The 27,998-nt window shown below is 40.9% G+C and overlaps 2 protein-coding genes across 2 annotated transcripts in view; both read right to left on the bottom strand.

Moving 5' to 3' along the window:
• rmc1 (regulator of MON1-CCZ1) overlaps window positions 1–27,998 on the bottom strand; it is a 440,600-nt gene that overhangs the window by 247,613 nt on the left and 164,989 nt on the right. The window lies entirely within an intron of this gene.
• The window catches only part of LOC132994212 (sodium channel protein type 4 subunit alpha B-like), a 137,756-nt gene that overhangs the window by 4,372 nt on the left and 105,386 nt on the right, over window positions 1–27,998 (bottom strand). The window contains exons 24-31 of the mRNA XM_061064412.1: window positions 18,074–18,228; window positions 17,211–17,384; window positions 12,229–12,351; window positions 8,799–9,074; window positions 3,774–3,827; window positions 3,233–3,370; window positions 2,974–3,078; window positions 2,373–2,643 (exon numbers count right to left, since the gene is read on the bottom strand). Of these exons, the coding sequence (XP_060920395.1) occupies window positions 2,373–2,643; window positions 2,974–3,078; window positions 3,233–3,370; window positions 3,774–3,827; window positions 8,799–9,074; window positions 12,229–12,351; window positions 17,211–17,384; window positions 18,074–18,228 (1,296 nt within the window). The remainder of the gene's footprint in view (window positions 1–2,372; window positions 2,644–2,973; window positions 3,079–3,232; window positions 3,371–3,773; window positions 3,828–8,798; window positions 9,075–12,228; window positions 12,352–17,210; window positions 17,385–18,073; window positions 18,229–27,998) is intronic.

Raw genomic sequence — 27,998 nt, 5'->3', positions numbered from 1 at the left:
GAATGTTAAAAAATATCACTAATGTGTGTGTTCATTCACACATGTTAAGACTTTCTAAGACTTAATGTTTTAGCTGCAGGCTCAGCAGACAAACACAATAAATATGTTTCATGGTAAAACTCTTGGGTTCTTCCACACTCCACACTAAAATGATCATACCTGCAAACTGTGAGCCCTGTCAGTTAAAGAAAAATACACTTGTTATTATATCATTCCCTAATAAGTTAAACCATAGACTGTATAAAAAAGATGGACAATATGACTCCTCCTAAAAGAGAGAAATTGAAACCAAAACATTTGGAACTTCCCCAACTGAATGGCTGCAGTTTAGCTCATAAGCTCCGCCTCCTCTATGTTAACATATGAGACATAAACTATCAAATCAAAATACACTTCAGATATATATTACTGAAACATGATTTCTGTCATTATCATTAGTTCTTATGATGGTTTATGTCCTAGTGTTCATTTTTTCAAATGAGATTAGTTGTGGGGGTATTTTGGCTTCACTTTTGGACAAAAGGAGGATCTGTAGACACATTGTCCATCTTTATATACAGTCAATGCTAAAGAGCCACCAGCTTCTTATCAACTTTTAAAAAGCACAACTGGTGGACTATTCTATATATTCAGACATCTCTAACATCTCTAACTCTTTAGGATGATAATCATTAATAAAAATTGATCTTTGAGTGGATGTGATTTCATGGGCTCATCCTGCAGGACGGGTTTCATCTGCAGAGACGCTGACACAGGAGAAACTATCTGCAGTATTTTTCACTTAAATCACCTACAATCGATAAGCTAAGGTCTATTACAGGATCAAGATTTTCTTGTATTTGAGGACATTCCTGTGAGTAACATCATCTAAAAGCTTTCCGTTTGGATGTTTCAGTCTTTATGTGGCAGGTCTGCTGTGATTACAACGTGAGAAATTGGTTCTGGAGGGCTGAGCTGTCGTTCCCCTCCAACAGCAAGTCAAACACTGTAATTCATCCGTCTTTTCCTTGTTATCCCGGAATGATAAAGTCAAAGAGGAGCTGGCCTGTCACCACCAGACCCCCACCACATCTGACCACACACACATATGAACACACACACCTCTCACCCGTCTCTCTGTGTTGAGTTATGGGTGATGGAAGGGATGAGCGGGGGGGAGTCGAGAGGGAATCACCATCACATCGTACATCAACTCAACTGCCCCCCATCCTGACATGTCTCTCTCTCTCTCTCTCTCTCTCTCTCTCTCTCTCTCTCTCTCTCTCTCTCTCTCATACACATACACACACACACACACACAGCTGATGTAACAGGTCAATCATGTTTGATTTGTCTCCAGGGACCGCCCTCTGGCAGCTCTGATTGCTGCTGTTACCTTCACCTCCCCCCAGACAGCCTCGTCTGAGCGTGTGGGCATAACACGCATCCACGCACACACACACACTTAATTACACACACACACACACACACACACAATCCTTTCACAACACTGATAGCTAAATTACCTGCTAAGGTTGCTCTGTGCTGCCTCTGTAGACTGTTCTGTCATGTGTGTTTGAAGTGTGTGTGTGTGTGTGTTGGTGTATATGACCACACAGGACCTTGATGTGAGTAAAACATCAAGGCCGCCCGGATGGTCAGTTTGTTGACAGATAACTGTCAGGCAGACAGTACACACACACACACACACACACACTCAAATAAACACACACATACAGTACATGACAAGATCTTCTATAATTTAGGCGTACAGATTGATACGTTTGAGATATTTTCGCAGCAGTCACATTTTAATGTTAGATCCCGGCTGCTGAATCCTGAACGCTTCTTCTGTATGTGTGACACATCTTTAGCATGCAAGGTGGTGAATCATAACCAGTTAAATGAACATTGTGACTCCTGTTAGCGTGCTGCACCTCAATGTGAGCGCTACAAATGTCCTTGAATGACCATTATTCAGATTGGAGTTCATAAAGGCGCCAATCAGTAAAAGATAAGTGTTGAGAAAATTACAAATTTGAGATTTAAGGATAATTACGATGTTTTTAAACCTTGTTTGGAACATCTACGGAAGCCCTAAAAGCTCAATTGTGTTCATGTCCGATACACATACAGATATAGACGGAGCCTTCTGTCTGTAATCTAATAAAAAATCATAGGGGGGCAGTGCTGAGTCATGTCGCCAACAGTTCAATAAGTCATTTATTTCTTCTTTATTGTCGTCAGATTTTTTTAAATTCGTCTTCTGTTTTGGTTTCTTATAAAACATCTTTTGTGAAACCTCTAAAATAGTCAGCATGATGATCTGTTCGTTCCTGAAGAGCGTTTGACTCTTGACCCCCCCCCCCACCCCGGGAAGCATTTCAACTCACCGACGATGGAGAGGATGACGACCACGAAGTCGAAGATGTTCCAGCCGACAGTGAAGAAGTAGCACCGCAGGGCGATGATCTTGATGAGGCACTCGATGGTGAAGACGATGATGAAACCCAGGTTGATTTTGTACAGGATGTTCTCCATCTGAGGCGACTGCTCGTCCGTCTCCACCATCATGGTGATCATGTTGAAGAGGATCAGCACCATGATGATGATGTCGAACACCTGCTTCCCCACCAGGTCGAAGAAGAAGCCCTGCACTGAGTTCTGCAAAGACACAAAGAGACGTTTACCTTACATTTATCAGCAATTGCTTCATTCTGATTTCTTGAAGAAGGTTGAAATCACTCTCTATATCTTCTATCTATATCTATACGTCTCATCCTGATTGCCTTCATGGTAACTTTACTCTGTTGGTCTTTTCTATACACTCAACATCTCTCAAAGGATTCTCCTTCTGTTGCTCTGACTGACATTTTCTCTATTTTCTTGGATGTTTCTGTCAATATGGACTAGAACTGAACAAATATGATATTTAAAGCTCTTTTTGCCCTGATTGGATACATATATGTGTGTATTTCTACAGTGCATTGGTACCAGAGGTCTGGGGATCGGCTTCTGAGGTTTTTTGGATCCCAGTTTCTTCATGGCGTTGTAATATTTCTTCTGCTCCTCCGTCATGAAGATGTCCTGTCCTCCTAAGTAAACAGAGCAACAAAAATACTCTGTTATTTTCCCCGAGCTGCCGCATGTTGACTCAAGCTAATAAACACATATAGATAAATAAATGAACAAACAGGCGGTGTTGTTTAGGATTTCATTTGTATTATTCTGTCTCTCTTGCTGCGGTACTCATCTTTCTTTTCTGCTGGTTGAAGTTGTCGATGATGACACCGATGAAGAGGTTGAGGGTGAAGAAGGAGCCGAAGATGATGAAGATGACAAAGTAGAGGTACATGTACAGATTGATCTCTTTGATAGGCTGCTCCTCCACCTGACAGGAACACACACATACAGTATGTCAAATTATACAGATTTACACTTCCTGTTTCCCTTTATACAAACTGTTCATGTCTCTTATCTCTTCTTATTCTACTTTATTTATGTTCACTTTATTTATTTATTCCAATCACATCCAAACTCTTGTCCATTCTTGTCATTAATCCAGTGTTCAACAGTTAATCTCAGTTTGAAACCTCGTCCACTGTATTCAGTTACACCTGACTTCATTCCTTGTCACGTCTGATCTTACACCTCTTCTTACCGGATTTTCATTACAATTCTAGTTCACACATATTTAAACTCTTTTTTGATCCATTTTCAAGTTTTTAATTTGAGTCCCATCTAATCTGGAGGACAAACAGACCCAGAGAAAGGAGAAATCTTCTTAAACTTACCGATCTTGAGTCCACCGCTGCATACATGATCTCCATCCAGCCCTTGAACGTGGCCTTGGAAAAACATAATAATATATTACTAACATTGACAAGTAAACAATTTTTTTGTGTCCATTTGTTTTATTTAAAGCCACTTTATTCTGGGTCACGAGATGTTATTGCTGGTCTTAAATCAAGGATTCGAGGAACTTTAAGTCCCTGAAGGACTTTTTAGGGAACACAAAGAGGTTCTCAGGTCCCACTTTAAAAAACTGTTATAAACAACAAAGTTCGAAACTCATAGGGCTTTCACACTGAAAACTCCTGACACTCCGGATATTTGCAGGAACAGCTGTATTTGTGAACGCAAACAGCAACTTTTTTTTACGTTTTGTTGTTGTTGCAGTTATTAGTTTCTTTGTTTGGTTAGTCGTTGTTGTTCTATTGTTGCCTTACTGCTGTTTGCTGTTGTTGTTATTTCTATATTCTATATTCTATATTTCTATTTCAGAGGTTCTACACCCCGTCTGATCTGACTAAGACTCTTTTTTCAGTGAAACATCACAGATACATCCATCAGTAAAACATTTACTCAGAGCAGGTCATCTTTAACAGGGTACACCTCCTCGCACTTATCTGACAAACCATTATAATAGGTGGTGGTAACCCATGGCGACAAGATGATTTCAGGTCTGAGTGACAGATTACAGACGCCCACGCAGACCAAAGAATTCTGCTTCTTCACATCTTCTCTCCTTCCTTCTACCTGCTCTTTCTTCATCTTTCTGCTTATCTCAAACCTCTGTCCCCGCCCCAACTTGTATAAAGACTTGTCGGTCTTTCATTGAGAAAACAGAGCGGCGGTGTTTCCATGGTGCTCTCTCGCTCCCTGTAGGTCTTCTAATTTTCTGCTGAAACGAGAAAGCTGCATGGAGGTCCTTTTTTTCGCTTATTCACTCAAGGGCGGGAAATGTGCACATCGAGGTCGTCAGAGAAACCCAGAACACACTTGACACACATAAAAACAAGAAATGGGGGATCTGCGTTCACCTGCATCTTTGATAAAATGTTGCAGGTAAAACTGAAGGATGAAGGAAATTGGTAGAGGGCTGGAAAAAACAGATAATTCTGTCCTTCTATCCAATCATCACCTCAAAAATCTGGCAAATGCAGTTTGCCAGTCTGGCAAAATTCTTCCTCCTCTCTAACTTACTGTACATGTTTACAGTTGTGGCTGTATTATAAAATACATAAATTGAATCCGAGAGATTAAACCAGATATTCACTAACTTACATCTAGAAACCTATCAAAATGAAAAGATATGACGAGCGGTTAGTAGAAAATGACTTCCAGGGGGGCTTGCTCATGGGCACCTCGGCAGTGCTTAGGAAGTGAACTGGCACCTCTCCAGCTACCAGACCAATTTCCAGACATGGTGCACACCAGGACTTAAACTGGCCCAACCCAAGTCCCTAAGGACTGAGCTACTGCCATCCCTAATTAAGACAAAGTATTGAGAGACTAGATGGATTTGTCTTGAACAAGACATCTTTAAAATTGTTCTAACAACCTTTTTATATAAAGTTAGAAACTACCCAGTAACTATTCAAACAAACAGAATAATTCAGGTGTCAAAATAAAAATGTCTGAAGACCCCGAGTCTGCATCTCTTTCCCTCTATCAATTATTCTTCCTCAGAATTATCTTTTTTTTAATCTCACCTTTCCTATTTTCTGCCGTTTCCCTTCTTTTCTAACCCCTATTTTCACTTCCGAACCTTTCCTCCATCCTCCTACACCTGTCAGTCTCCCTCCATCTTTTTAAATCTTGTTTTATTCCTCTCTCTCCCTTCTTGCCGTTTCTCTTTCCATTTGTTGTATAAAGCCTTTATTTCCTTACACTACTTTTTTGTCCTCTCTCTCTCTCTCTCCCTCCATCTCTACATTTCCCTCCCACTTGGCTGGAGTCGCTCTAAAAATAAAAGCCTCTCAGACGCTGATTGATTGGAGGCTCTCAGGACTCCTGTGGTGGGCGACGGAGAGCGAGAAAGAAAAAGAGAAAGGCGGGAAACGACAGCCTGTAAGGAAAGAAAGTTAAGTGATGTAGAGACGGAAAGAGGAGGACTCAGCGGAGGAAAAGTGGAGTTGCAGTGGCTGTAATTTGCCTTGTTCATGTTGTGTTTAATAAGGGAGGACACTGAGACAAGAAAGGAGGGATGTATGAGAGAAAAAAAACAGAAATACATGAGGAGAGAGAGTAAGATTAAATGATAAAGAGAAAGAAAATGGATGAAAAGACGCAAATTGAGAGCTGTGCTGCATATTCAGCCAAAAACATTCTACTTATGTTTTTCTTATCATACTGTAATTTAAACTGTCAGTTATATTTCCTGTAAATGGATTACTGAAAGTCAAAGGCTTAAAATGATCTTACACTGCTATAGTAATATAAGAAAAATGTAAAATCCAATTCTGTTTATACACATCTCATGATATAAAAACGGATACAACACAAGACAACCCGATAAGATATGTCACACTGTGTCACAAAGCGACATGAAAAGACATGACACACGACACAGTGTTTCCCACACAGAGACGATACCTGGGCGGGTACCTGTTTGTATTTCATTTTGTCATTTATTCATAAAATTGCTGCATTCATGAGAGAGCGAGAGAGAGATCGAGAGAGAGAGAGAGAGAGAGCACAGGCGAGAGAGTGCAGGAGCGCGAGAGGACCTTACGGCTCCGTGCAACACAACGAAACTCCTGTTTAAAAAAAACTTCCCTCTCGAGTACTGCGGAGAGATAAGACACAGCAAAACCAAGAGAGCAGAATCACATCAGTTTCTCAGAAGGTCCACTGCCTGTACATCCCTCTCATTAATGCACAGATTGAGGTGCCTTGCCCCTCTCAAAACTGAAGCTTCTCATGGCTGTGTTTTAAAAATGTTAATGTTCACGGATGTTGTGCAGAACTATAAATAACAGAATATTGAGTGGACCTTTTCAAAACGCGAGGTGTAGTCCTGGTGTTTGTGTCAGTAAATTGAGCAGATTAAAGTTGTTTGTTGTAAAAACTAAATTAATTTAGAGGGAAACACATATTTGATATAAATACAAACATTATATTAAAATATGCCCTCAGAGAGTAAAAGAAATGCAAATTTCTTACCTTCTTCTAACATAACAGCTAATTCTGATTAAGTATTGGATTTTAAAAAGGCTAAATGAAAAATGAAAAGGGTTAAAGGGAGCAGATGCAAAAACAAAAGAGAGAAATAGACAGCCACAGAGCGAGAGAACAGCAGTGGAAAGAAATTAAAGCTAACACGACAAATGGAGACGAGTGGCGGAGGATGAGCGCAGAAGTGGAAAAGTCAAAAGTGAGGGCGATAAAGAACAGGTGTGGGAGGAAAATTAAGGCTCAGACAGTAAATGGACAGATAGAAAGAAGAGACAGAGGGGAGCAGAAAAGTCAATCCTCCTACGTCTTGAGGAGGAGACGCTCGGTTTTAATTTGTTTTAAAGGCGCCACGTTGGATGTTCGCTTTGTGCTCGTTTCTTCTCCGGAAGCTCTTTGTCTGTGTGCTGACAGATTTACATCACATTTATCTTTAATTTAAAGGGACATGCCAGTGTTTTCCCTATTTTTTTTTTTTTCATATCCCAGGTCCAGAGGATTACCTGTAACGGCTGCAACTGAATCCTTTGGAGCAGATGTACCTTTTCAAATGAGGTGTTAGGGTTAACCCTAAGCTATGTTGTGTTGGATCCAAAACAGAGAGAGATGGGAATGCCAGTCGTAAGGATCGGCACAGGTCAAATTTGGACCCGGGCTGCCCGCTGGGAGGACCACAGCCTCTGCACTTGGGGTGTGCGCACTAACCACTAGGCCACCTGCACCGCCTGTTTTTGTGTTTTTTAACTGTTTTTTTGGTTCGAGTTCTTTACTTTTGCTTGTTTGTCAAAACACTTTTAATTCCCTTGTTTTAAAGGGTGCCATTATTATTATTATCGTTATTGTTTTTTTTAATTAAGAACACACATTGTAATTTAGTACTACTTTACTGGTCTGGAAAATATTGGAGCTGTAATTAAATAAAAAGATTGAGTCGTGTCTTGATGAAATCGACTTTTCTGAAAAGATGAAGTTGTTGTGTTTAATAGATGTAGAAACAGTGCGTTAAGTGATAATATTTCTTTGTGTTCCCGAGCGGGGGCAGGAGAAGCCTCAGCCTACGCGCAGAGGTGATTTTAAGTGACTAAAAGCCTCCTAAAAGGCTCCTAATGAATTGTGATTCACTCTGCGGTAAAGCCTCCTCTCTGATCACCGCCTGACTCTAAAATGACTGAAGATGTTGTCATGATGCTCTCAAAAAGGGGCTGCAGAAGATTTTTTAACAAGTCCAAGATCCTCGGATGATGTAATGTTTCATACTTCAAACCTCTGCAGCTTATTTGAGATCTAAAAATGGACACCAGCAGGCCTGTCACCGATATATCAATCACAGCAAATATGGTGACTTTAAAGAATCCAATCGGAAATACTAAGCGTTTCGTATTACAGCAAACAAACAACAACCGAATAAAGGAACAATACAGATGGATGATAAATTAAAATAACTTGAATGTTTGACCGATACAGTAAGTGCGTCTTATTGTCCATGTAAAGAGTGGAAAAGGTTCAATAAAGACCTCCTTTAGGTAACTGTGTCTGGTTTAATTTGACATCCACTACTACAGCTATGTGAGGCTGATCAGTGTCGAGTTTGATGATGTTTTCTAGGATCAGTCTCAGCTGGGTAATTAGATTTAGCTGTGAATACATTTCAATAAACAGTTTAAAATGACGTCAACATTACCACATCAGGAAGACGATTTGAAAAGTCTGAAGTCATACTTTGTCAGGTCTGAATACGAGACAACAGGCAAAAAAGTTAGAAAATGTTTGTTTTTCTAAAGGAGTTTGAATCTAAGAACTTCAACTGAGGTCCTGATCCTCTCCTTTATAAATACCCATAATCCCCTGAGCCAGTCTCTCACCACTTGCAGCAGAGCGAGGTATCCGGCCCCCACGTTGTCGAAGTTGACCTTGACTTTGGTCCAGTAGTACTGAGAGGTGTCGTTGAGCGCCTCGCACTCCGACTTGTTGTTGATGAAGCCGTTATCGTAGATGTACCCCGTGCGGTTCACGCAGCGGCCGAACTTCCCGGCGAACAGGTTGACACCCATGATGCTGAAGATGAGCCAGAAGATGAGGCAGACCAGCAGCACATTCATGATGGAGGGAATCGCCCCGATCAGAGCGTTCACCACCACCTGCACCGACACAGACACACAATGTCACTCATGCACGATGATATTGTGTGTTAAAATATAAATGTTAGAACTGTACCTTAAAGAAAAACATAAAGCTTGAAGTCTGTTAGTGGTCAGTCTAACAATCAGAAGCCAGAATAAACTCCACAGTGAGTGTGTTTGTGTTCTCACTAAGCGGCTAACCCCGGGCTGAAGGAGCCAAAACTGCAGTTCCTTGAGTGTCCACTTGAGCCTGTCTCCAAAAGTGAGTCAATACCCATAGAGCCCAATGTTACAATGCCCAACTTTACAGCAGAAATAAAAAAACTTAAAACGCTGGTACGATAACATTTTAGGTCTAATTTCTCTCTTCATCACAACAGAGCGGGCTCTGTTTACATTATAGTAACTTTCTGTAGGGATTGCATTTTTTGTCTTCATGAAGCCATCCTCTAGTTGCTATTCAAGGAACTGCAGCTTTTTGCAATTTTAATTGCCCTCAACCATGCCACTCTCTTGCCCCTTTGTTTCCAATTATAAGTGTTCTCATTGATTTATACTGGTTTTCTGATTGATTAAATGTGTTTTTGTTGTTGCTTGTTTGTAATCTTGACGACATTGGAAATGAGGGAAACCTCGATGTCTTTTCGTAATTAAGTGAATGTAAAATAAATTATATTTGAACTGCAATGTACACCCTGTTCTTGCTTTAATAAGAAAAAAAAATAGGAATAAGTAAAATCAAATTGCGTATTAAAATATCTTCTTTTCTTTTTGGACCATACATTGGACCTTGCCTCACTTTTTGAGGGTTAAATTCAGGTGAGATTGTTTTGGTTGTGATAAAAGTTTAAAGATGTCTTCATAGGCACAGAGATGATTGAAAAGTGTTTATGTACAATTGTACATAAGTGTTTATGTACAATTGTACATAAACACAATGTAAATAAGACCCAGTGAGATTAGGCACCGAGCCATGCAATGAAACACAAGTGAGATTTATTTTAAACTAACATGTCGTGGAAAGAATCTCTTCTGCCTTTTTTCTGAAGGTTGGATCTACCTGATGGCTTCATTACACACAAAGATATTTCAAGTATTCCCCCCTGATACTCCCACATGAGCTGAATACAGAGAAGTAGTGTAATAACTTCAACTTTCAGAAACAGTTGAGCAGCAGCACGAGAGAGAAGATGCTTTTCTGTCGTTCTTCCCTCAGACTGAGAATGTGGAAGTATTTTCAAACTTTGTATGAATCAGCGATTTCAGCGATTTCCTTCCTGTTGGTGCGCTGAGTCAGCTAATGTCGGTAAAACATTTAAAAGAATTTCAACCTTCCTCTCCAACCCTCCTCGTTATACCCACAATGCACTTCTACCACCCAGAATCCCCTGCTGAGTGAGCAGCGTGGTGCAGAGCGTGAAGCATTTTAAAATTGACATGAGCGCTAATCTTATTAGCCACACAAAGAACAGAGGAGAGGATCACGGGCGAGTGAGAGCTCTGAATTATTTTTTTACCCAGCATGCAACGCAGGTACTGTACCTGATGTGAACCAGAGTCAGCATCCTGCACACCTCCCCTCGAGCATCTTACCTCTCAAATTAAAACTTTAACTCTTGACCCTTGTTTTTTTTTTTTTTTTTTTGCTGAGAGGAATCCGAGGAGATCGATGACAAAATACTGATCGTCCAGTTTGATAAGAAATCAGCAGATTAGCTGTCAATAAATGAACTTAATAACTTTGAACTCATGTGTGAACAAGCTTCAGATCACAAGAGTAACTCTAATAATAAGTTGTAACTTGAGTGTTTAACAGATAATTATTTTTATTAACATGTTCAACTTTTTTTGTTTTTGCAGTGAGAATAAAAATCTAAATGTCATTATTTCTTAAGTTTAATTTTCTTGTGATCATTTATGATTTGAGCTCTACATGTATGTAAGAGCCACAAAGGGGATTGTTTTATTGATGCAGAGTGAAGTCTCTGCAGGACACTGACTCTTATAGTACCTTTATGAAACAGCACCTTTCACACATACACAAACTCCTGAACATTTCCTGACAACATTTTCCACGTGGGCTGCAGGTTTGTAACACAAATGGCTGAACTCGTTCACTTTGACTTGAAGCAGAATTTTTCCCCCCAGCAGCTTTAGTAAAAAGTTTGTGTTAAGTCGGGGTGAGTCGATGTGTGAATACACATTTACGTTGAGTGTTTCTGCTTTAAACTCTTTACTGCTCGCCTCAGTCATCTGAATGGGGTTTTCTACTGTTGTGTTTCTAATGGGGAAACAGCTCTGTTCATGTTTGAGTGATCTTAACACACAAACAGGAGCCAGAACTCTTCACTCCTCCAAACAAACCAGTCAGAGTATTTCAAGATATGAGAGTGTGTCAGATAGATCATTTTCTGCCCTGAGTAGCTCGTGTGAAAAGCATGTTTTTGGGAAATTTCAGAGCCTGAATGTCCTGAAATAATTTTGAGGTGTATGTGTGAAAGTGGCTTAATACTGATAAACATTAGAGAAGAGAATGGAGGGTAAACGCTTCTTCACTTAGTAAAAAAGATCACATTCATGCAAAGTTTAAATACACACAAACACTTCACAGTTTAACATCTGTAAGAGAAGACCTCAGAGGAGGAATAAATCAGATCAAAGACACGGACATGACGCAATGAGATGAACCAATCAGAGAGCAGCAAACACTGAGGGGGCGGGGAGATGAAGCAACAGGTGAGATAACACTGATGAAACAAAGAAGATGCATTTTAATATAAACACATCTGCACACATAAATATACATTATCAAAACAGAGAGCGCTTGATTAATATGTGTCTTTGCAAATAGACTTATTCTTGCATCATTATATCTATTTCATGTTCAATGTTTAGCAAAAGTTGATTTATTCTTTGTGTTATTAATGTTGTAATTAAGTTATGATGTGATTATGTTATGTACAGAATGTGTGCTGAACCATACATAACATTGACAATGGGAAACAGGGGATCGCTTCAAACTGTGGACAGAAGACTTTTGTTTTAATCCTGTCTACTTAATTCAGGAGGTATAAACCAAGCGCTCCTCTGGAGACTGAATTAGGTGCCCAGGTGTGTTTATTGTGTGTGTGTGTGTGTGTGTGTGTGTGTGTGTGTTAATACTGACTCTTACCCTCATGCCTTCAAATCTGGAGAGGGCTCTGAGGGGCCGCAGAGCCCGCAGCGTCCGCAGGGACTTGATGGCTGCAAAGTCTGAATAACCCAACGTGTTAGCCACCAAACTGACCAATGAGACCTGGAGGAGAGAGAAAGAGCGAGCGAGAGAGAAAGAGAAAGAACGAGAGAGAGAAAAGAAAAGAGAGAGAGAGAGAGAAAAGGAGCGATAGAGAGCGAGAGAGAAAGAGAGAGGAGAGGGAAAAGATAGGATCCAAGGATAGAAAAAGATGGAGATAGAAGAGAGTGAAGGAGGATGAGAGAGAGAGAAGCAGGACAGTTAACTTCTATTCTAATAAAAGAGGAAGAGAGACAGAGGAGGGATCTGAAAACCAGCCAATCAGAGCTGTGGATTTATGCAGACGCAAACATGTAAGTTTAAAACTCCTGCAGGAGAAGTCAAGAGAGAGCGGAGAAGACCTAATAAACAAAAGTTAGTGTTCAGAGGAGGTCAACTGCTGCATCATTCACTCAGAGCTGTGAATGAAAACATGTTTGAGTGTTCCTGAAACATCCATCAGGATGGACTGTGGATGAAAAAAAATCTGATATAGTTAACACTCAAAATGGAAATAAAGTAGATTCCCTCCTTGGTTCATACTGTGGGAGAAAGAGGGTCATTACTGTTAGTTTATTGAAACAGGAGGCTGATTGAGCCACATGTAAAACCAGTGCAGGTCAGTCTAAATGTCAGGAACGTTAAAATCACGTCTTCATATGGAGAAAAATGTCAGCTCATTTTAAACCTGGGCCCTTTTTTATGTATTATGGGGTCTGAATGAATTACACGTACAAAAAGTTTTGGATTCTTCTTCAAACACACTGAAACAGGACACTTTTGTCTCAGGGCAAAACGAGTACGGTGCTTTTTTTAAACCTATAAACAGCCCTTACATCGCTCTCTCTCAAAACTACCCTTCTCCTCCTAGAACACTGGGTTTGCTTGTCTTCTCCATCTTAAACATTTATCATTCTGGATCTAAACTAACCATTTAAATGACAAAATCAAGAATAACACAAACAGACTCAGTTATTGAGGAAGCAATAGACCAGCACTTCCTGTGTTCTGAGTTAGAACTACAGATTTCGTCAATGTAGTCTGGTATGTTTGAAGGCGATGTAACAGCTGTTAAAAAAATCATCTTCCTCTGGAACAAACAGCTCTATCTATGCAGGGATGTTTTCTGTAATGTTGTCAGACACTTAGAATAACATACTGAGCCTTTTGTCGGGGACAAAAACAACTTTATGTGGACATAACCTGATAAGAAACATTTGCCCCAAAGGATTACATTGCTGCCATTACAGCCTGTTTCACTGCTGCAGGATGAGGTAATCTACAGAAACACAATGTAACTTAGACCCCAAAATATGTTAAATTAGGGCCCAGGTTTAACATGACATGGATTTCCCTTTAAAGTTGTTAAAATGGTCAGTGATGCCTGAGGAAATGTAAGTTTGGGTTATCACTCTAAACAGTAAATCATCTGAGATACCAGATCTATGACATCATGAAACCAACACCGTGTCAAACCCAGAAACCACAGCACCTCTAGAAGCCTCTAAAGCCAGCTTAGCCCCACAACGAGAGTTTGATTTTTCACCACTGAGCAGCAGGTCTCAGATCAGTCGGTGGGTGGAGCTCAAGGTGAGTTCATCTTGTTCTTACCCTGATACCAGCGAAGCGGGACGCGGCCCGAAGAGGACGGAGAGCCCTGAGTGTCCTCAGCACCCGTATGGCGGTGATCTGGTCCACAGAGATGTACTGAGCCAGCAGACCCACCACTGAGATCTACAGGGTGTGTGTTACACAGGATCTGTTACATGACAGCTACTGAGTGCAGCTCACCATGAGCAGTGACTCAAATCAATTAAAATCTCATTAAAGTATCAAAAGTTAATGATGAACTTGACTGAATAACTGGTTTTCTCTATTAGCTCCTTTCTGAAGAGTACTGCATTCAATTGAGAAAACAATCTGTTGTTCTTCTGATTTGACGAAATGTTTATTTCAGGAATGTGAGAAAAGGTTTTATGTTATAGGGATCTAGATTTCTTTTTTAGCAAAAGTCTGATTGTCTTTTGGGGCACAAGGAAGCAAGATACACAGAATAAAACATGGACATAGTCTCAGAGACGTCACCCGTCTGTTACTGAAGAGGCGTTCTGAAGCCAAACAATGGTGGTCGCTTTTGGAAATGCTGACAAACCTAACTTTCAGTTAACCTAACAACAGGCAAAGAGGAGGTGCTGAGTCCTTAAACCTCCTGACAAACAGCTACAATGGATCCACCTTTCAGTCAACTCAGCCACGCCCCTAATTATCAGAATGTATGAATAAATCGTAGACCGTGTCCTAACAGCATGCAATCATTAGCCCTTCAATACAAAAGCACCAGATGGCGAGGGGAAACTGAAATTAACAGAGCAAAGAGGTAAATATTTAAAGGACGCAGTGTGGAGCGAGCATCCGATGCTGCTCGATGTGACGAGATATCTAAAGCGCGCGTGCTGTTAGGACACGGTGTTAGGCCTAATACAATCAAAACAAATATACAAAAGTTTCAAACAATGGACCTCTCATGCAGTGTGTGCAAAAAAAAACTATTCGGACCAAAACTGATTTTTGAAGACTGGAAACATGTTTGTTTCTGCTGGAAAAATTGACATTTATTAAGAGTTTAATTGAACTTCCAGAGCTTTCACAGCCTGCATTAAGCAGACACTCGAGGAACTGCAGTTTATTTTGCACTTCCACACAGACTTAATTTTTTAACACTGAAGGTTGCTGCTAGCCAGCCTGAATGTATTTCAGATACATCATCATACAATCCTGAAGCATATCATATCTGCTCAGCTGATTCTAGAAACACTAAAACTCCCATGAGAACAGACGAACACATCACCATGTACAGTATGTACCGTAAAGACACTGCTGTCTCAAAGTGTCTCAAACCCAAAGCAAAACAAAACTGGATCAAACTGAGTAATTGGGGCATTTTGCTTCCTTAAGTGACCTAAATGAGAGCTCCTGTTGGGATTTGAGGTACCAGTATGTCATTAGATTTAGTTTTTCTCAAGTGAATGCAACATGCTCCAGGAGCTGTCAGTCAAGAGCCTGTAGAAAAAAGAACAGATTTAACCTTCCAATGTACACAATGATGGTTGCAATTAAGTAAACAGGATGTCCATTATCAAACACAGAGAATATATTCAGTTTGGTAGAGATGCTCGAAATAAATGCAAAAAAATAAATAGATTATTTGTATCAACAAAATAGTTCTGTTGAGCATTATTCTACAGTATATTATATTTACCAAGACAACAGGCAAAAACAACAACAAAAACTAAAGTTCAAACAGTAAAGCATTAGAAAAAATGGAGGTATTAAGAGAGCTATACCTGTCAATCACAGGTAGCATACTCTGCTTTCTGGTCTCTGTGACTCTAAATGGGACCATAATCTACTGAATGAAAATCCCGTTGTGTTGAAGAAGAGATTGAGACCATGAACTCTCAGGGAAAATGTTTAACGAGGGAGTAAATCCACTGAGAACTAGGATTCATTTATCGTCGACTTCTACAGAGTTGTACTTCTATTCGCCTCCTGCTGGCCATTAGAAAGAATGCAGATTTAAAGCACTGTTAAAAGCAAGTCAGCTTTTTTCTGTGTCTTTATGCCCTCTAGTGGCAAACGGCAAACAAAGTACAGCTTTAAGTAAAGGATGAGTGTTTATTTCACCACTTTCTGTCTCTATCAATGACACTGTACTGTTTTTTTTTGTCTCAGATTATGATAAAACCTCTGTGACTCAACTCGTCTCTTTTTCTCTCTTCAGGCCATAACCGTCAGAATAAAAAAAACCGTCACAACACGCAGAGACATTTATGAAGACAGCAGAGTGGAAATCAGCAAGAGAGAGAGTGAGAGGGGTGGGGGTGGGCAGTTTCCGTCTCAATGCATGCATATTTATGGTGTGCATCACAAACCGTGTGTGTCACTCTTCCTCTGAATAATCTTGCCCGGGAGAGTGAAAAAGAGAGCGAGAGCGTCCAAATATACACATCTTTGTCTGTGTGTGTGTGTGTGTGTGTGTGTGTGTGTGTGTGTGTGTGTGTGTGTGCACACAGGTTAAAAAGCCACTGCTGATCCTTTGGCCCAGGGCTGTTTGGACTTTCTCTCTCTTTGTCTCTTCATGTCTCTCACTCCTCTAACACATACATTCTTGGCCGACATTTTCTTGAAAATCACTCGCTTAGCTGTTTAGGGTCACTTGTAGTAGCAACCACAACTCATCATCCGTCCACACAAACGCTTGTGTGTTATCCAATTTTTACACCTCACCTCTCTGTAGAAGGAAGAGTATGTGTGCATGTTTGTGTTGTTTCATTACAAAGTCACACCGCCAACTCCCGGTCTAGCATGTATACTACAGCGTTATATTGTGGATCGGTGTGCAGGGCAGTTGTTGTCTGAACATTGTTGTCTAAATGTGGAACTTTAAAAAAAAAAAGTTTTCAGTGGATTGTTTTCATGTAGACGTGGGCGCTAGTTCAAGTCAAGTCATAAGTCGTGACAATCAGGACTCGATGGGGCCTGTACTTGTTAGTTTATGTGAACTTTCCCAGCAACCTCTTCTGATAATATCATGTGCTCTAATCATCATCTTCATCACTTTGGCACCATTCGTAGGATTAAATCACCTGCGTCATCATAATCACCACCAGATGTCATTATTGTTGTCATTACCTCTGTGAAATCAGCAAACATCTCCGTTTACACCTTGATAACTTCAGCACACGCAATCAGCTTCATCGTCGTCAATAATTCAATAAGTTCATCAAAAGTGTTATCGTCACCACTTCAGGCAAACAGAAACACAATAATAACAGCCATGAAACAGATCGATGAACCAACAAGTCAGCGGATCGATTACTTACGTCAACGATGAGGAAGTCGAGCCAGCACCAGTAGTTGGTGAAGTACTTCTTGAAGCCGTATGCGATCCACTTGAGCAACATCTCCAGGATGAAGATATAGGTGAAGATCTTGTCCGCGTACTCCAGCACCACCTTCACCACCTTCCTCTGCTCGATGTAGATGTCCTCAAAGGCCTGGCGGGGGCAGCAGAGAGGGAGAAGGTTATATTCTGGAGCCATCTAGTGGTAGTTGTACATCACTGAGATTTACAGTTTTGCATATACTGTAATTTGAAATGAGCAAATCTGTTGAATTCTAGTCTTAGAAATTATTATGCTTAGTTGGCATTCATAGTATGAAATTTGGGACAGGCTGTAATTTGTTCTGTTCCGCCACACCCGAGGCCATTATTATAGCCCCTCTTTTTATTGGTCATCGTCTAGCATTTTTGGAAATACGTTAGCTGTGATCTGAAGAGGTTCAATAAGTTCAGTCGAGTTATTTCAACACGATATTGCTGTTTGAGATTTTAGGGTGGCAACAAGGGGTGGCCAGTCCAAGCCAACCATTATGCCCCCTGCTGGAAACACCCCTGCTTGCATCTTTAAAAACCAATTGGGATTGGTGCTTCGTAACCCCTTTTCTTTGGTCAAATATTAAAAAGCAAAGCTCATTAATCAAACTATAGTATAGTGAAGTAGAGTAAACAAAAAAACCCAAAAATGAACAGCTAACAAAAGTGAAGTGACTGTTGTAAAGACAACCAAACTGAGCTAACTTCAGTAATATAAGTCAGAGTAAATGTAAAAATCTAAAGTAAAGTACAGGAACTAGATGTGTGTGTGTGTGTGTGTGTGTGTGTGTGTGTGTGTGTGTGTCTGACCAGCGCTCCAGAGCTGAGCAGGATCATGAAGATGATGAACGACTCGAACCAGCTGTGCTCTACAATCTGGTAGCAGGTCTTCCTCGTCCTCCACCAGAACTGACCGAGACCTGCTGACGTGTCGAAATCGCAGCACTGAAACCTGGCCACGCACACTGTGGGCGAGAGACAGGGACAGGAAAACACAAACAGAGACATTACACGAGTTCAGAGCTTGAAGGGAAACGGCACGGGCAAAAAATATCTTATTAATAGAATCTTAAGTTTAATATCAGTATTGAAGCAAAAGAAGTGAACCAGGATTTATTGTAAATAACTAAACAAGACGAACCAGTGTGTGTCTGAACCACTGCACACGCACAAACACTGATGTCAGATGTCTGCTTTGTTTGCCGCACACAGATGACCTGAAGCATTAAAAGCTCTATCTATGGTTATTGTGTGTGTGTGTGTGTGCGTGTGTGTGTGTGTGTGTGTTCCTCTTGATGTGTGTGCTTGTATGTGTATGTGTTTAGAGGCATGTTTTCTTGCGTAATCTCAAACTCTTTGATGGATGTTAAGATTCTGCCTGCCTACAAGGAACCCCCAGTGTGAGTGAGAGCGTGTGTGTACGTGTGTGTGTGTGTGTGTGTGTGTGTACGTGTGTGTAAAAGTGTGTTTCTTCATGTAATAGATTTATGATGATAGAAAAAAAGAAGGGTTTAAGGAAGAATGCGCGTCGTCAGACTGCTGTTTGGCAGCACCTCCGCCATAGTGAAAGCCTCCGCTCGCCTCCAGCAACACACCTGCAACCCCCCCTCCACTCCATTTTGCACGGCGGAGTTTAGCTCACGCGGCCGACAAACTTGTCCTTGGCTCGAGCTGCAAATGCCTGTGACCTTTAGTGTTGTGTTAGCAGGCTAATGTTAGCACCCTTTAGGTAGCTCATAGCTTCATATTGCATACAAATTGACACGGCGTGGCCGTGATCTTAAAACGGTTATGTGACATCAAAATAAGCAGTGAGTAGGCTATTTTATTCTTCTTTTCTCTAGTCCTTGACTAAAACAGCTTAATACGTAAGGGGCTGGTCATCCTGTCCATGTAAACATGATGTAAAAACAACTCTGACAACAACACAGCCAGCAGAACTCGGGCTTCTCGCTCAGTCATACCTCAGAGAGATATTTACAGAGGATACATTTGATTTCTTCTATATTGATTTGTAAAATGACGCACATTCTTCCTTAAATTAAAACCAATATTTAATTTCTGAACTTTTTGTGAGAAAGAGGATAAAACTATATTTAACTTGAACTTATTCAAATTGTCCTTTATGTTTCTGATAATTTAACAATATCTCACCTCTGTTTGAAATGTGCTGCCTCTCCTTAAAACGTAATACTTTTATTTATAATTCCAGAAAACTACCACATCAGTGTTTATTAGATTTATAAGGTGTGGATCGGAAATTTGAACGAAAACAGTAAAGGGACAATTTATTAGAATTATTTTTATTAAGTGTACTGGTTAAATATCTTCATTACAGTCCTGCATGTGGCTTTCATTTCTCAAAAACAAACATGTTGAAATCTCTCTCTCTCCTGCACTACATCGTCCTCTGAGTGGGTGCTGATAAGGAGAGGATCAGATTCCCCGTCGCTCATCGTTATCAGCCCGTCAGCTCTTCAAGCTCGTCCCTAACGATTCTGAATTCAATCATTGTGTCTGCTGGGGCGACCGGGACGACGGACCACAACCTGACGTCCGCTCAGGATCAAGAACTTCAGCAGAGTGATCGCTGGAGCGAGTGATGCTGACGTGCCCTCCAGCAAGGCATGATGGTCGCTCAGAAGCTGACAGAGAAGGACGGCACAGGCAAAGACGGGAGGAATCTAGTGTGGGCATGCAGGGAGAGATATCAGCGTCCAGTTTGACATCGCACAGGGTCGACTTGTAGCTGATAAAACACTGATACAATTCACCTCAGATATTTTCTCATGACGTGTTTTGGATATTTAGAGAAGTTTGTCTCCACCCTTCAGACACTAAATAAAACCTTAACTGCTCACAATCGTACTTTGAGAGCCTGTAGTACGCTCACAAGACACAGTCAGAAATATTGTCAATAAAACTCTTCTCCCTACTTGTTTCTTTATGTTCTCTGACATATAAAGGGAGAGATGTGTCGGAGAAGGCAGTTATAGTGTTCTTGTTTGTTCACCTCATCAGTGTTTTAAGGAGAAAAAAGCACCAATGTGACAATAATGAACAGAGTAGATGGTCTTGTTTTGGTTTTGTGGGTCATGAAAAGATGTTTCAGTATCAATAAGTTGCTTTTTTATGACCAGGGAAAGACTCCTCACTTTCTAACTTTCAGTGAACTCTCACATTGATTTATATGCTCGGCCACAGAGGGTATTATTCCATATGATAACCTTTTTTTAATGTTAAATAAGGCAGATATGAGTTAATAATTAGACTGTGGGAAGCTGAATCATATTCAGGGTAACTTTGTGCTGCTGACGTCTCAGTGAGTTTCCTCTGACAGGCAGGAAAAGAGCGAGCTCTGTCTGAGCTGCTCTTCACTCTGCTGATTGCAGCGTCCGCCTGCTTCTGTAATTAGAGCTTTGATTACCCCGGCTTTCTGTTTCCATGGTTACTAATAGGCTTTTCCCCGGTACGCAGGTTGAGTAATCCAATGAAAACAAGCGAGAGGTAATCCGACACTCAATCAGCCCACTTGGCAGAGTTATTATCAAAGTGCGTGTTTGTGTGTGTGTGCGTATGTGAGGAAACCCCTGGTGCCTGTACTGACGGCAGCTTTAATAAACACTTTTGCTGCAATAAACTGGTATTGAACGCCTCATTACATCACCTGTTGGAGGAGACGACGCCTCCTTCAGTGGCGCTTGCTCTCCGCTGTGAGCGGCATTGATCTGTTATTGATCAGTACTCAGAAGTGCTGCTGAATGATCCCCCGCCAGGTGATTGCATTTAGTGACCTCTAAATGAGCCATTCTCTACACACAGAATATCATGTAAACACACACATTTGTTCTGAACTAAACTCAAAAGAAAAACATCGTGGCAGCAGTTACCCAGATTCTGTAACATATTTCAAAGATGCTGTACACGTATGCATATGTTAACAGCACAGCCTGTACAAAGCCACAAATACCAACTCCAATGCATGTGCTGCCAAAATGAAAGCCAAATGCAGTGAGTAGTGGTGTTTTAGAGTTTCAAGGTGAGTGATTAAGGGAGTCACTGAGGATCCTGCTCGAGGACACTGCAGCAGCAAACTCCGTCTGCTGCAGAAGTCACACCTGAGACATTTGATACAAGACGTCTCAGCAGGAGACGCTGCTGCTGCTGCTTCTGCAGGCGTAACATGGCACATAGTGAGGCAGAAACACACACACACACACACACACACACACACACACACACACACACACACACACACACACATGCACACACACACACACACACAAACAAACACACACTCCTGATTCCCTCTTAATCGCGTGACGTGCAGCTTCACAACATTAACCAATGAGTTGGCATTTAGAGGACCAATGGGGCAGCTAATGTAACGCCGGCTGTCAGCACAGATGTGTGTGTGTGTTTGGTGTGTGTGTGTGTGTGTGTGTGTGTGTGTGTGTGTGTGTGTGTGTGACTTAAATGTTGAAATTTTGAGCACTGAAAATTGTGCATGTGAGGTAATATGAATATATTTTTTGCACGAAGTTCGACACAGTAGACCACAACCTGCTGATTCAAGCCTTACATCACACTGGCTTATCTAAACATGCAGCTGCCTGTTTTGCCAACTATCTATCCAACAGAACACAATGTGTTCAGGTGGCTGGAACTACCTCTTCCTTTCTGGACATTACTAAAGGGGTGCCCCAAGGTTCAGTGCTGGGACCTATTTTATTTTCAATCTATATAAACAATCTCTGTAATAACTTGTCAAATGCAATGTATCATTTTTATGCAGATGACACCATTATTTATTGCTGTTCAACCTCACTCACCCAGGCTTTTGAGTTGTTACAAGTTGCTTTTAATGTTATCCAGTCTTGTTTATATGATCTTTAGTTTGGTTTTAAACACAGATAAAACCAAGCTCATGGTTTTCCCTCATACAAAGGTGCTACCACAGAACATTACATCTAAAGGAAAACCTATAGAGCAAGTTTTAAACTACAAGTACTTGGGTTTTATCCTAGATCAGGAGCTTTCATTTAAAGCTCATATCAATAATCTGGTCACTAAACTTCACATGAAGCTTGGGTTCTTTTTTAGAAATAGAACCTGCTTCTCTCTCAGGGTCAGAAAGAAATTAGTGACAGCGACCTTCTTGCCCATTCTTGATTATGGGGACCTGCTTTATTTGAGCGCGTCATCCAAATGTCTCAAGTCCTTGGACACTTTTTTTCATTCGGCACTGAGATTTGTCACTGGCTGTAGTCGTCTCACCCACCATTGTGAATTGTATTTGAAATCGAACTTGCCTTCTTTGAGTGCACGCAGATATGCACATTGGCTGACCCTAATTTATAAGGCTCTTTTAGGCTTGATTCCTTTATATTTGTGTGCTTTATTGCGGAGAACAAGCAGTCGCTATGCCTTGCGTTCTTGTACTACACTTGTTCTATCTGTTCCTCGGGTAAGGACTGAATTAGGAAAAAGAGCTTTCAGCTTTGCTGCCACCTCGGCATGGAATACTCTACAGACTGAATTAAAACTACCTGAACTTATTCCACTTGGAGCTTTCCGTTCTATCGTGAGGGACAGACAGCGTGAGACCATTGAACAGTGCCTGTGTTTTTAAAATCTTAAATTGTTGTTTTATTGTTGTGTCACAGCTCCCACACTTTCTTTTTATTGAAAACACTATGTTTTTAAGCTATACTGTCACTTAATTGTAACTGTTCTTTTGACATGTGCTGCTGACCTCTTAGCCAAGTCACCCTTGTGAAAGAGATCCTGATCTCAATTATCTGGTTAAATAAAGGTTAATAATAATAAAAAATATATATAGACATACTGCATCTGTACAGAAATACAAGTGTTTGTGTGTGTTGTTTGTGGGTGCCTGAGTGACTGGATAAAGATAACAGTGATATAATGAGAATTTGTCCCATAGTAAGTAAATCTTTCTGTCAAGAAAAGAAACAACAAGATAGCCTAGTGTTGGTCAATTATAACCCAACAAAAGCCTGCATTCTTTTCAGCGTCCAGCAGGGGACCAATCCACTTTGTATGACTGTACAGAAGTCTTTAATAAAGTGTTCCTACTTCTTAGCTGAGTTATTCTCTCAGGCTACATTTTCTCAATTCATTTTTGGTCTCAATCTCTGGTTTTGGGTCTTTTTCAATTGGAAAATGTTTTGTGTAAACTTCTGCATATTAAACAGAATAATAAAGTTATCAGGCCCTGCTTCAAATATGTCCAGGATTCATTTCTGCAGGATCCACACAGATATGACAGAAAAATAAATGTTTATCCGGATCTTAATTAACACAAAATAAGATAATTTTCTAAATATTCCTCTAAAGTCAGGGTCAAGTATATTTTGAGCCCCCTCTTCTGGGCTGCATTGTTAATTATATCCTCGGGTCTAAAAGAATCATTGTCTACTCTGACTGTATCACCTACATAAAGCACTGTTGACCTTCATTCATCTGAAGACTTTCTTTACGCTGCAGCTCCAACTCGTTAGTGCAGCTCGCTAAGGTTTCCCGTCCGCCCGACCTTTCTTCCTGTGTGATGAATAATTAGCGGCGGGGGAGCGTCGCCATTCAGGCCGACACACACACTCTGTCTTAGTGACAGCCAGAGAGAGCAGCAGGGAGGCACGCTGCTGTTTGTGCTTTGTAATCACAGCATGAAGGGACACACACACACACACACGTGCACACACATGGAGACACATAGAGTCACAGAGACACAATCCTTCACGGACAAAACAGCAGCTTTATGTGGAACAAAAACTACGCATGCAGATAAATCTACAAACTTCAGAAAATGCACACACATACGTAAGTAAAAAATGCACATAGGTAATATATTGCTAACGCAACCTTTTTCTCTTGATTTTCCTCATATTGTTGCTCTATTCGACTATTTTATATAGAAAAAACTACCAACTTCAACATTTAAGATCTGCATGAACAAAGATTTCTGAAGTCGCCAGAACAATGAACATGAGAGTTAAACTTTTTTCCAGAAACAGGAACAATCTGATGGGAAATGGACTTGAGCTTTATAGCGCTTTTCTAATCTTCTGACTATTCAAGGGGATTTCACACCGCAGGTCACACCAACCCATTCACACACTGATGCCAAGGGTTGCTATGTAACCCTCAGAAGTAACTAATCCCATCCACACAGTGGGAGCAACTTGAGGTTTAGTGTGTTGCCCAAGGACACGTCGGACATGTGGCCGCAGGAGCTGGGGATCGAACCTTCAACCTTCTAATTGAGAGATGACCGACTTTACCGACAGAGCCACAGCGGCCCCAACCAAAGAAGCGTGATGTGCAGTTCCCTTGTAAATCAAATATTCAAACTTTTTAAACGCGACAGATATATGGTGAAAACCAGTTTTTGTTTTATTTCTATATCTTTCTTACTCTGTCTCATTTGTGTCTCACATTAATAGATTACACTTGATGACAGTGCTATGAACCCCAAATAAAGAGATTTCTACTGTAGATGCAGATTTATAGAAAGGTCTGACTTCAAGCGTTATCCGGTTTGTCTGCAAGACTACAAGCAAACAACCTTTAAAATGCTTGTTTTTTTAATGGATTTAGTTGGACAGTTTCTGATGTATGAATGACACGCAGATTTGGTTTATTTGCATCTAATGATATCTCTGCATGGACTTCGACTTGCTTTGTGAAGACATTGCTTCGCTGTGGAGAGCACACAATGATGCGTGTAAACGCGTGGGCCTGGAGACAGCGTCAACGCAGACTGGATGCCTGAACATGACAGGTAATCAACAAACGCAACACTGCCATCAATTAAGCTGCTCTTAACTTTATCTACTCCTCTACAACTACCACTGTTTTACTACAACTTCCAAGAGACCGTTCTGTGTCTCTGGAAACACATCCGCACACAGCTGGTGTCTGCCTGCTGTTGTTAGTCAATTTTCTGGCCTACTTCTGCAGCAGCTGGCCGACTGGCAGGAACCTCGGCTCCCACACACACATGATCGCACACAGTGACATGGAGCTGTGTCAGCATACTGGTGCTACTGGTCCAGAGAGAGGGGTCTGTGAGCTGAGTCAGGAGGGAGGCGAGCGGCAACAGCAGCGGTAACAGCAGCAGCACGCAGGACAAAAAAATCTGTTCTTTGTGCCCAAACTGTGGTTCGAGCAGCAAGGTCAAAGTGGAAAACCATCGACTTACGTTTCCTGTCCTCTAAACTTTGATTGTCAATGACTAGTCTGTCTCTTCCATTATAGCCTTCTCCTTTAATTTATGCTTCCATTTTCACATTGTCTTGCCTTATTGTGCTTCGTCGCCCTTTCTGCGCCTTGACTTCTATTTTTTTCTGACATTTTGTTTGTGTTTCCTCCCCTACTCTAACTCCTCATATACAGTATCTCTCTTCCTAGCCCAGACCTGCTGATGACTTAACTGTGGAGTGCAGGACGAGTTTTGTTCATGTTTCATCCCTCCACTGTCGCTGCTCCAGAAGTCGATCTGAGTCCAGCTGGTGACAAACGTCTGCCTGCTGCGAAGGACTCTGCTGAATCAGGGAGAAGCGGGCGGCGTGTTGGGACAGTTGCGATGGACGCATCAATCTTCTAAATGAATCAAAGCTAATTTAACATCTGCCGTTTGGCAGCCGCGTTCACTCGGTGCTCCTCAGAAAACATGCCTAGTTCAGGATGTAAAGATAAAATGACCTGAAAATGTATGCAGCCCGTTTATTTGTCCGTTTGTGTTCTGATAGGAAGATGTTTTATTGTTACCTTAATTTGTTATAACTTCATGTTAACACTGGTTTTATTATTATTTTAATGATCAGGTCTGTGTCTTGGGGAGAGAAATCCGGGTGAAAATCTGTATAGGGTCTGAGTGTATTCAAGTTAAAGTTGATTTAAAATACATGTGCATCTGTATGTGTGCTCGTCCTCCTTGGAGTCTTACTGGTGTCGTCATTGCAGCTGGGGATGCTTTTTCTGTGTTTGTTCTTTGGAGTGGGTTTTCCACCTGGCTGGCCTAATTCTGTCCCAGGATTTTTTTCGTTTTACCTCAAGTTACCTCTGAAAGTCATATGGGCAATATCAATGGAAAACATGTTACAAATAGTTTAAAAGAACACCTCCTTCTCACTGAACTGCAAAGTAAGCATTCTCTTCTTACGCAAACATACAAATCTGTTCCTTCTCTCTCTGGATCACCTCTTATTTGTCTCTGTAAAATGGCTATGCTGTACTGTGATGGGTCTAAAATAATTTCTGTGCACCAGGGAAGAAGTCATGAGTCAAAAAGAAAACAAAGTGTTTGAATTTCACCTGGGCCTAGTCAGAACGAAAACATAAATCTCTTTATGAAGGTATTGGGGCAAGAGGGTGGTGGGATCGGCTCATGAAACCATAATGTTACTCAACCTGTTCAGCTACTGTTAAACTGAGAAAAACATGGACAACTAAATTCCATCATCACAAAAATAATTACTAGCAGATTAATAGACATGTTAATTGAAGATTGATCCGAAGGCAACTGCACTTGGATGAAGATCTTAGAGATGTTCCACCTCTCCTCCGAAAGGCTTCTTCGGTTACAAACTAACTGTTGGATGGAGCTAGAAGTTAAAAGCCTTTGTGGATCATTAGCATGCTAATGATCAAGGATGGTCACAGGGGAGTTGTTAGCCGAGTCGCTGACATAGCTTCGCCTAGAGTCGTTAACAACCCCGGCCGTCTGTGGGTCGTGAGGATCATGTGAGCCAAGGTGGGAATGGAGCTTCAGCTCTTTTGAAAGCGAATTTAAATATCATTGTAGGTTGGTGATAGATGGTGTCTCAGACCACCACCTCTGTAAGGGATGCTTTCTCAACCTTGTTATAGATGACTTCTTCAACACCCATTTCAAACCAATGGTCTTCCCTTGCCAGGATGTGCACATCCTGCATTTATTGCAGCTAACAACTCCCATGTGACCTTCCTTAATCATTAGCATGCTAATAATCCACAGAGGCTTATATTTCTAGCGCCATCATCAAGCTTTGATTCATGCAACAAAAAGAAAACAAATGGGCAACTTATTGTTGACTGATTGTCATGAACAAATAACTTGCTAGTTAGAGAAATAAAATAATTTAAAGAAATCAAGAGACTTGTTTTCAAGAAGCAATCCTCTTCTTTGGATCTGCTCATACTTACACCTGTATTACGCTGGATGAACTTTACAACTTTCTAACGCAGTTTTTGACAAGTTTATTTGAGCAAACTTCAAACAAGCAGTGCTGTAGCTGTTGGGTGATACGTACATGTACAGCTTCATGTCATCTGCATAGCGACTAATAAAAATGTTGGTTTTCGACATAATAAGATAATACGTCACAGGTCATATCAGCTCTCCTGGGATTTTGTTGGCTGTTGGTAAGCAAATAGTGTTCCCCAAGCCTTTTCTCCCCTACAGTATGTCTCTGTAACACGGTCATGCTAGCTGTGCAAATTTGGATCTAAGACAAATCTCTGTGCACCAGGGAGAAAGTGGCTGAGTCAGGAAACAAACAAGGTGTTTGCGTTTCACCTGGGTTAGTCAGGACAATATCATAAATCTCATTATGAAAGTATTAGGTCAAGAAAGTGGTAGAATCAGCACATGGTTAGTGGAACTCATGTGAAATAGAATGGTTACAATATCTTAAAGACCCTGATTTCAACGTCTATAGCGACTTAACTT

The sequence above is a fragment of the Labrus mixtus genome, chromosome 19, assembly GCF_963584025.1.
Source record: "Labrus mixtus chromosome 19, fLabMix1.1, whole genome shotgun sequence".
In the NCBI taxonomy this organism is placed as follows: Eukaryota; Metazoa; Chordata; class Actinopteri; order Labriformes; family Labridae; genus Labrus; species Labrus mixtus.
Note: the sequence above shows the minus strand (reverse complement) of the source record. Positions and strands in the feature narration are given on the sequence as shown.